The sequence below is a fragment of the Brachycentrus maculatus genome, unplaced genomic scaffold (genome assembly GCF_059751285.1).
Source record: "Brachycentrus maculatus isolate JH-2025_06_01 unplaced genomic scaffold, ASM5975128v1 h1tg000933l, whole genome shotgun sequence".
Lineage (NCBI taxonomy): Eukaryota > Metazoa > Arthropoda > Insecta > Trichoptera > Brachycentridae > Brachycentrus > Brachycentrus maculatus.
In genome coordinates, this window is record NW_028281655.1 from 34,608 (window position 1) to 45,381 (window position 10,774).

Sequence of the window (10,774 nt, forward strand, 5' to 3'; positions counted from 1 at the left end):
CGTTTAAATGGCGTGACATTAACTTATGATAAAAATACAAGGTCTTCCAAAACTCTTGGTCATTGTAAATGTGACTAAAGCAAAAGTTTTTGTTTCTTGTCAGAATGAAAAAATGCGATTACTTAACATTTTCTGCAAATGCCTTGGCACTGCTCCGTGTCTGTCTGCTGTGCTGGTCGGAGTTGTGGAGGCATGTGTGTACCAGCCAACGCGCAACGTTGTGTTCGAATCGGATCCAGATAACTATCTGAACAAACTAACTACTGATCTCTTTCACTGCCTACACTGAGGAATTTCTAGAAACTTGGTGGTTTTCTTCTTCTCTAGTCTCCTCCCCTCTACTGCTGATTTAAAAGTGGGCGTCTAAAGCTAGCCTTGCCAAAAATGCCGTAAATACTGAGAAACGATAATTCTTAGCTATTTTACCCCTATCGTTATCACTAATATTTTTAAGAGAGAATATAATGCAACACAACTCTGTCATTGCAAACAATCTTCGCCTCTTCCGAATTCGTGCATATCTTCAAACATACCCGCCGACTATTCCGACGCCTGACCTGACCACATTAAAGTGTATGAAATATTTGATGACGCCAAGTGTTTTCCGCTCTTTCTGATACTCTTATTGTCAATCTCTATTCGGCTGTCCAAACTCAAAACACAGTAAGGGACATTTTTTTTGTAGTACGTCTTTTTTTTGCATTTTTGACTAAGTAGATTCAACTTAGTCCAAAAATGCAAAAAAAAACGTACTACAAAAAAATGTCCCTTACTGTGTTTTAAGTTTGGACAGCCGTATTGTCATGCGTTATTTGCAAAGCCCATGTAATATTTGGGGTGCATTAATTGGACTCTATCATAATCAAATGGTCATATCAAGAACAAATATATATCGTCTGCAACAGCAACACTATCTGTTCTTTTATTTGCAATTGATCACCACTGCTAAACATTAAGGCAGCTTGCGCACTACACGAATTTTTACCGTCCGGCAGTCCGGTTTTGAAAAAAAAAGCGACTACGACAGTTTAGCGTGATCGAATTTACGCGCACCGTGATCACGCACCGATCGAGCACACCGATCCGAAGAAAGAAAGACAAAAACACAAGCCAATTCAAGCAATTTATATGCTAACTGAAGTGCCGGACAGTAAAATTCCGTGTAGTGCACAAACGCCCTAAGTATGTTTCTGAAATATGTAAGTACTTAGCAATATAAATTTATATAGCAACCGTGTGGTGAATAATCCAATATCTGATCTCTATCATTTTATGTATAACTCCTAAAAAAACTATTTCTAGAATGTTTTAAGTGATATTTTGTCGCACATCTCACAAAATGTGCCACACTGCACCTATTGGTACATAGGGTACTGCATCGCATTGATGAATTGTTATATTTATCGTTAATCACATGAAGACAAGCCTCCCTCTTCTTCAATCCCTCCGCCTCAGATACTAGTCCTGGCTAATATTAAATAAATACAAGAGTGAAAAACCACTCACATTTATTTTGACCCCCTGAGAATCGAACCCGGGGTCTCGAGCATGCTAGCCAAACGCGCTAACCACTACACTACGGAGGCGGGCTGTCTTAATGTTTACTAATGAATCAAGTGACAACATTTTGTCAAATTTTGTAGTTGATTTTCTGTTCTGAACTTTATGGACAGTGTTGATTTTTGAGTCGCTTTTGCTATGTGGATAGGTACTTTAAGAAATATTAAGTCTTGCCTTACAGGAACACGAATTGGTAATAAATAATATAATAAAATAAATTGTTTATTATTTTTTTTATCTATATTGCGTTTTTTATTTATTTATTGAACGGCTAAAGCCTTTAACATAATACATATGTACAGTATCTAATATAAAAATAAAAACACACTAATGAATACACTAATACAGAAACAAAAAGTCTTATAAAATAAAATAATAATAAAATAACAAACAGTAAGCACTGGTAAATACACGTCTCCTTCACACACTATCAGCGAGCAGCAAGAGAGAATGAAACACAACGCTTAAATTTATCCATTATAACATGGAGATAAATATGTTTATTAGTTGCCTAAAAAAATCCCTGCTTGTTTTGTGTAAGGATTTATAGCATATTCTGTTAATATACCTCAAAAAGACAACATTCTGATTGTGTCCAAATACTTGTTCAAAAAATCTGGATTATCTCCAATTACAGGAGTTATTTTCATATAATTTTTTGACATCTCATCACAGATGAAGAAGAATATGGAAGTCTGGGCATTTACGGGGCTGACGACCGTCATCAGCTGGTTTAAGTGATCACTTTACACACGTGTAACGTGTGTCAGCCCCGTAAATGCCCAAACTTCCATATTCTTCTTCATCTTTGATGAGATGTCAAAAAATAATATGAAAATAACTCCTGTAATTAAAGATAATCCAGATTTTGTGAATATGTATTTGGGCACACTCAAAATGTTGTAAATAAATTATCTGGTCAAATTATAAGCTTAATAATAAAAATGAAAATGGTATTTTCTGGTGTTTCTCATGTGTGTGATTATAATCCAGGATTCGGACCTCACATACTTATATAAGAATTTCTGCTTAATAAAAGCTTCTTCACATCTCACCAATAGATCGGCTGTCCAAATTAAAAACACAGTAAGGGACATTTTTTTGTAGAACGTTTTTTTTTGCATTCATGGATTAAGTAGACTCTACTTAGTCCAAAAATGCAAAGAAAACGTACTACAAAAAAATGTGCCTTACTGTGTTTTAAATTTGGACAGCCGAGATGTCTCTAGTGAAGTTCTAGTGATTCAAGAACAAGGTTTCTAAATAAGTTCAAATATAAAGAACTTCCAAGAATTTGAGTAGTGTGGTTGTCAATAATGGGTAGAATTGGTACACGTGTGTAAAGTGATTACTTAAACCAGCCTATGACGGTCGTCAGCCCCGTAAATGCCCAGACTTCCATATTCTTCTTCATCTTTGATGAGATGTCAAAAAAATAAAAAATAAAAAATAATACCTCCAAAATAGTAGTTTAATGAATGGGGTTGATCCCTACAATTAATACAATAGATACAATTTTATTTTATATCAATCAAGATTTGTCACATATTTGATTTATATGTCGTATTCTTCGTGTCATATTAGTAAAATATACGTATCTAATATATAATATAATTGATGTACTAAATTTGCACATTTTTTTGGCACATATTGCCAACCGGTTTGACAATATAATAAAAAAATTGATAATAAAAGATAATGATAATAATAATTTAAATGATAATAAATTTCTCGAATTTGCCGAAAAAAAACGTTAGAAATAATAATCATTACTTTAAACTAAACTAAAAACACATTTGTTTGCTAAATCATTTCCACCATAATATTTTCCCCAATTCATTCACAGTGAAGCGTCCTTGAGGTAGCATTTTACGAAAAAGGCGCTATTTAAGTTATCCAAATTTATTATTATTATTATAACTTTTATTTTGAAACTATTACATTCAAATAAAAAAGTAACCTTATTAGATTATAAAGAAATTTTGGAAAAAAAAGTGTTTCGTAACAAAATATAAACATCATTAATACACCAAGTAAATATGATTAAAAACCCTTTTTTAAATATTTTCAATATTTCTAGAAAAAATAATGAAAACTCCACGTCTCTATCCCCTCTCTCTTCAAACCTCACGTCATCACCCACTCCTTTATCCTGTCTTACAAGGAATATTTCTGTTTTAAGTTTAGTACATATCCATCCTTGAAGGTGACAAGGTGTTTGTTGAAACTGGTCAGAAAAAAGTTCCAAAAATAAAAGTGGTTAAAAACAAAGTTTAAGTTTCGTTTTACAAGTATGATGTTTAAAATAATGTTAAATTATCAGTTGTTAAGTAGGTGTACCAAATTTTTTAATTTGATAAAAGCTCAATGCATTTAATTGGAAAAAGCTGTTGAGCGCGGACAATTTTACATAAGTGATTATGTAATTTTGATAATAATATGAAGTCACACGTAACTCCTGTAGATTACGTTGCGAGCTCATTGATTTCAGTACAACTGCTGTAGTTTAGTTAGATACGGTATTTACATAATATTTTTTTTATTAGAAAAATGCCGATAAAAGGCACACTTCCGACAAAATAATTATTAAAAAAAAATATTATGCAATAAATTTGAAACCTTTCTTTGACCGATTTTATCGATTGGTGATCATATACTAAAACAAATCATTCTATTGTTATAAAATTAAACACTTGAATAATCCACTTAATTGAGTTTTATTTTTATTTACGACTAGTTTCGAAAATGACAATTCGCTCACTCCTTTCAAGAACGTCATAAATCAAAATACTTGATTTTTCAGGAGAACGTTTTTAAAGTTTAAGAATGTAATACAATGTATTAAAAATAAATATCAAGCCACTTACTGAACTTTTTACTGTGCAACAGATCTTTTTAGGTAAAACCTGAAACTTTTTTCTCCATTTGAAAAATATTTAGTATATTTAAAAAAATAATTCAACAATGCCTTTTCTTCAAAATGCAAAAACAACACTTTCTGCCCTGTAGCCTTTAAATATTAAGTTAAAAATATGCCGCTTTTGCTGGGATATAGTACATTTTCTGGACATTCCGAAAACACGCACAACTGAAAATTTACAAATTTTGATTTATGACGTTCTTGAAAGGAGTGAGCGAATGGTTTACATCTTCTGGTACAAATTAAAACTAACGAATAAAAATATTTTTAGGTGTATATATAGATTAATAAATATAGGTAGGGTGGTTAAGGAACATCATTTTTTGTAAAAGGAAACATTGATAATAATGGTGACGTATTTTGAAACAGTATATTATTAATTATTGTTTTATCTAAATTGAAATTTTTATGTTTTTCTAAATTTTCTAAGTTATTCATGACTTATTATTCGTTTTCGAAACTAGTCGTAAATGAAAATAAAACTCAATCAAGTGGATTATTCGAGTGTTTAATTTTATTAAAATAATCATGTTATTCCACAAAGTTAATGCCGAATCAATAAATAATACTATTGTTATAATATACAATCACTTGCAAATATTTTGGCATGTAAATGCAGGCTATGGCTAAAGAATCAAAATGCTGATAAATTTTATAATAATATGTAGGTACATGCATATTTAAGAAATTAATGTGTATGCAGTGAAACCTTGATAAAATTAATCTTAAGGAATTATGAAAAAAACGGTTTTTCGAGTCATTTCTTAGTGTTTGTTTATATGTAAATATTTTTTTATTTTTTTGACATAATTGAAAATAAGACGATAAAGTCTCGCAAAAAGTAGCCATCGCAAGCAATGACATTGAGTAAGTAGGTTAGATTTGGAGGGCATTAATTGAAGTGTTCATTCACTAATTTACGCTCAACAATTGGTTATCAATGTAGGTAGCAATTTAAAATTGCAAAAGGTAGCAGCTGTATCGCATCTTTGTCGACGTGAAGTAGCGATCAGTATATGACTGTTTATCGCTCAAGAAGTACAGTATCATAAACAAACATCTGTTTTTTTTTAAATAAAATCAGATTAAAAGTGTCGTCAAAAGTGTCTCTGATCGATATTCTCCCGATTTTTTTTTTAAAGCAGGAAATGATAAGATAAAAGTTTAAATAAATAAACCGTTAGAGTGTCCAAATTGTCACATTGTCGTCGAACAAAATGGATTTGAGACGTTTGTCGGTTTTACTTGTTTGGGCCATTCTTCCACTCGGAGTACTATGCCGCTCCTTGCAAGTTAAGACTTTGGTAAATAAGGAAAGCAAGGATGATTGTGACCTGCCTCAGGATGTTGTGAGAGACATAGCTGCGTACGCTAATGTCACAAATCGTATCATCGATTATTTTACAAAAGGACCTTACAAAGGGAAAACATGGGAACAGTAAGCAATAATCTCTGTATTTTTTCCACTTATTCCATATTATGTTTGTTTATTTATCTTTATTTCATGCCTTGAAATAAAGTGCGCAAACCTCTAAGACATTATTTAAAATACCTACATTAAAAAAACGCTAATATGTGAAATAATTATTTTATTTATTGTTTCGGCACTAACTTTGTGGTAAGACATGTTACAATGATTAAAGAAAACACTTGTTTTTTACCACTTGAAAAAAAAAAGTGTTTTCTTCAAGTGGTAAAAAACAAGTGTTTTCTTTAATCATTGTAAAATAATTAATTTAATTTGTACCAGAAGATGAAAACAATTGTCGTTTTCGAAACTAGTCGTAAATAAAAATAAAACTCGATAAAGTGGATTATTCAAGTGTTTAATTTTAATAAAATAATATAAAATTAAATATATTAAATAAATGAACAACATTTTAGTGTGTCGAAATACTTGTTAAAAAATCTGGATGATTTCCAATTATAGGAGTTAATTTTCATATTATATTTTGACATCTCATCAAAGATAAGAAGAATATGGAAGTCTGGGCATTTACGGGGCTGACGACCATCATAGGCTGGTTTAAGTGATCACTTTACACACGTGGAACATTCACTAATTCTACCCATTATTGACAACCACACTACTCAAATTCTTGGAAGTTTTATTTGTATAAAATAATATGAATATTAACTCCTATGATTGGAGATAATCCAGATTTGTAAAAAGTTTTGGACACACTCAAAATGTTGTAAATAAATTAAATGGTAAAATTATAAGCTTAAATAATAAAAATTAAAAGTGATATTTTCTGGCGTTTCTCATGTATGTGATTATAATCCAGGATTCGGACCTCACATACTTATATAAGAGTTTCTTCTCAATAAAAATCTTCTTTTCATCTCACCAATAGATGTCTCAAGTGAAGTTCTAGTGATTCAAGAACAATATTTCGTAATTGGTTCATATATATAGAACTTCCAATAATTCGAGTAGTGTGGTTGTCAATAATGGGTAGAATTGGTGAATGTTACAACTGTGTAAGTGATCACATAAACCAGCCTATGACGGTCGTTAGCCCCGTAAATGCCCAGACTTCCATATTCTTCTTCATCTTTGATGAGATGTCAAAAAATTATATAAATAAATAAACAGTATACTAAAAGTAAAAAGAAGTTAATTTAAAGATATATTAACATACGCATGTATTCATTATGGGTATGTATGAGAATATTCATGAACGTGGAAGAGGCGAAGAATGTTTGCAAGGACAGTGTGGTGTGGCGCTCTATTCTCTCTGCCTACCCCTGCGGGGAAGCGGCGTGATGGTTAGTTAGTTAGTTAGTTAGTTATGTATTCATTCATACATACATATACCCACATACATACACACACTATACCCAGAATAATAAACACATTTTCGTGTGGATAATTTTGTATATTAAAATGGATATCTGTCGTTACTCCTAATACCCTGTTATTGAATCAAACATGATTTCAGGTTGGCTGCATTTGTTGATAAGTTCGGCAATCGAGTTTCTGGATCACAAGTTTTAGAAGATTCAATAGATTACATGGTAGAAATTTCAAATCAAAATGGCTTGGAAAATGTTCATACAGAAGATGTTGAGGTAACTAAATCATTAATCATGTATACATTTTAAACAGTCCACCTCAGTAGTGTAATGGTCAGCACGCTCGGCTACCGTTCTGCAGGTCCCGGGTTCGATTCCCAAGAGGGGTAAAATAAATATGAGTGATTTTTTCGCTGTAATATTTATTAAATATTACCATGGACTGGTACCTGAAGCGGAGGGCTGATCATCTTTCCTTCATGTGTAAAACGATCAAGATAACACTGCGTTTATATGACACAGTGCCCTATGCACCATTGGGGTGCGGATAAGGGTTTTATTATTATTATTATTATTATTAATATACGTATATATTTAACTTAAATTCAAAGTTAGACTGAGATTGATCTTAACCATAATGTATTTAACTCAATATAGATAATGGATGGATACTCAAATTAAAATGAAAGATTATTTAATTTAAAAAATAATATAAAAAAAAGACAAATATTTGTGTTTTGATTATTTACAAAAATATTTCAATTTCATACTATTTCTTTGAGCCTAAGCGGCTCATTATTAGAAATAGGAATCAAACTGTGGTAAGTCAGTGTTTGATTGCTATTTTTAATAATCAAACCCACGTTCGAACCGAGATACTCTGACTTAAGAGTCCGCGATACTTACCACAGGACCACAACCCAACACTAACTGAATTATTACAATGATTCACTTCGTTTTTTACCACTTGAGTTTTATTATAGACTACATGTTTCAGAAGTTAAACTTCCATCATTCAGGTCTGTATAATAACAAGTTTAACTTCTGAAACATGTAGTCTATAATAAAACTCAAGTGGTAAAAAACGAAGTGTTTTCTTTGATCATTGTAACATGTCTTACCACAAAGTTAATGCCGAAACAATAAATAAAACTAAATTATTGTTATTAGGATTACTGACTTAAAATTGAATCTACTTTTCTTATTCCTTAAATATTACAAAAGTCTGTATTTTATGGAAGAAAAGCATGGAGTTGGCAAAAGAAGGAAAGTAGTCAAATCCAATCTCTCAAACGAATGTACGTCAAAACGATGCATGAAAGATATTTGAATTGTGAAGTATTATCGATAAAATAAGGATAGGAGTGTTGAGATGGTTGGAAATTTATGAGGCGAATGTAGTTGGAAATAGAAGCAGAGGAAAATAACCTGACCAAAGAAAAGTTGGCATCAAGTATTTAAAAAACTTAATAGTGGTCAGGTCAGAAGTCGGAATAATCAGTGTGTATTTATAAGGATATGGATGAATGTGGAAGAGCCAACTATTGTTTTGCAAAGTATACATGGTGTGGATTTCTATTTTATCTGCATACCCCTGTGGAGAAGTAGCGTGAGGGTTAGTAGTTGGTTTATTGATAGTATTTAAAACTCAATAATTATAGTGTTTTTTTAAAAGCATACTTATATCAACTTTTAGGTTCCAAACTGGGTGAGAGGAAAGGAAAGTGCTACCTTATTAGAACCAAGAGTCAAAGATTTACCATTACTTGGTCTTGGTGGAAGCGTAGCCACTCCCTCTGAAGGAATTACTGCTAAAGTCATTGTTGTTAAAAGCTTTGATGAGCTCAGAGCACTCCCCAATAGCACAGTCATCGGGAAAATAGTTGTTTATGCAGAACCATTTGTCAGTTATGGAGAAACTGTCAAATACAGAGGCCAGGGAGCAGCTGAGGCGGCTAAAAAGGGAGCTGTAGCCGCTCTAGTGAGATCAATCACACCATTTTCTCTAGCTACACCGCATACAGGAGGACAGTATTATGAGGATGGTGTAAAACATATTCCTATTGCGGCTATTACTTTAGAAGATGCCGATCATTTGTGGAGAACTCAAAATAGAGGCGAAAACATTACAATCAAATTGATAATGTCAGCAACGTCAGGTACAAAAACATCAAGAAATACAATAGCAGAATTGAAAGGATCAACCAATCCAGATAAAGTAGTAATCGTATCGGGACACATTGACAGTTGGGATGTTGGAGATGGAGCTATGGACGACGGAGGTGGTTCGTTCATATCTTGGGTGGCCCCTGTTGTGTTGAAAACCCTTGACTTACGTCCTCGCAGAACATTGAGGACGATTTTATGGACAGCCGAAGAACCCGGTTTGATCGGAGCTGAGGCTTATGCAAATGCACACAGCGATGAAGACGACAACTTAAATTTCGTGATGGAGTCTGATTATGGCACATTTTCTCCCCGTGGATTGACGTATTCCGGAAGCGAGACAGGACAGTGTATGATGATTGAGATACTAAAACTATTCGAGTCGATAAATGCAAATGAGTTGACATTGGACGAACCTGGACCAGATATTGGTTTCTTCACCAAGAAAGGAATACCCGGAGGTGGACTTTTTAATGAAAACGAGAAGTATTTTTGGTACCACCATTCTGCAGGAGATACTATTAACGTCATTGAACCTGACGTTCTGGACAGATGTGCCGCATTTTGGACAGCTTTCTCTTATATTGTATCTGATTTAACTCATGACATTCCAAGGAAATAAAAATAGTGAAATAATATCACATTATTAAAGAAAAAACTTATTAACCATCAGGCAGAGAGAATAAACTGCCACACCAATCTGTTTTTGAAAACAATATTCGCCTATTCCACATCTGTATCTTCCCATACATACCCACGGATTATTCCAACTCCTGACGTTACCACTTCCAAGTATATGAAATACTTGATCATGACAAGTCTGTTATATTACTTTCGGACTGAAAATAAATGAAAATATTTTAATAACATTCCCTGTTTTTTTTTTTCACCAAAATTCACATATCTTATTTAATATTTAAATGGGTTGAATAATAATGGGTCTAATGCCTTTTGTATGGTGATGATGCTGTGATGATTCTTGTCGATAGAAGAGAAGAGACCTGCAGGCGTTGGTGACAATTGTGTATAATGTGTGCAAGGAATGTGATTTGCTGATGAATGTTGGCAAATCTAAAGTTGTGGTTTTTGAAAGAAATGAATGTAGAATGGGTGCAAATATTAGAAAATGGGGAATCAATGGAACAGGTAGATGATTTGGTATATCTAGGGATGGAAAGATTAAAAAATATGTTGAGAGGTAAGGAATGTACAGAGTTGAGTAACGGCCCATTCGTTTTGTGATCTTTTCTCTTTTATTGCAACTTCTTTCCTTGTCACATTTTCTTTATTTTTTTTATCATTATGATCATGAACTTTCATGGAATTAAA

At 32.6% G+C, this 10,774-nt stretch overlaps 1 protein-coding gene across 1 annotated transcript; it reads left to right on the plus strand.

Moving 5' to 3' along the window:
• Positions 1 to 5,679: 5,679 nt before the first annotated feature.
• LOC148299813 (carboxypeptidase Q-like) lies at positions 5,680 to 10,314 on the plus strand. Its single transcript, XM_088275642.1, has 3 exons — positions 5,680 to 5,918; positions 7,426 to 7,555; positions 8,976 to 10,314. The coding sequence occupies exons 1-3, from the start codon at positions 5,698 to 5,700 to the stop codon at positions 10,065 to 10,067; spliced, it is 1,443 nt and encodes a 480-aa protein (XP_088131768.1). The 5' UTR covers positions 5,680 to 5,697; the 3' UTR covers positions 10,068 to 10,314.
• The last annotated feature ends 460 nt before the right edge of the window (positions 10,315 to 10,774 follow it).

What these genes read in the sequence shown, in the direction of transcription:
- LOC148299813 (XM_088275642.1), top strand. Translation starts at nt 5,698, where the DNA reads ATGGATTTGAGACGTTTGTCGGTTTTACTTGTTTGGGCCATTCTTCCA. An exon ending in AAAGGGAAAACATGGGAACA is followed by an intron (nt 5,919 to 7,425) that starts GTAAGCAATAAT and finishes ACATGATTTCAG; the next exon opens with GTTGGCTGCATTTGTTGATA. An exon ending in TTCATACAGAAGATGTTGAG is followed by an intron (nt 7,556 to 8,975) that starts GTAACTAAATCA and finishes ATCAACTTTTAG; the next exon opens with GTTCCAAACTGGGTGAGAGG.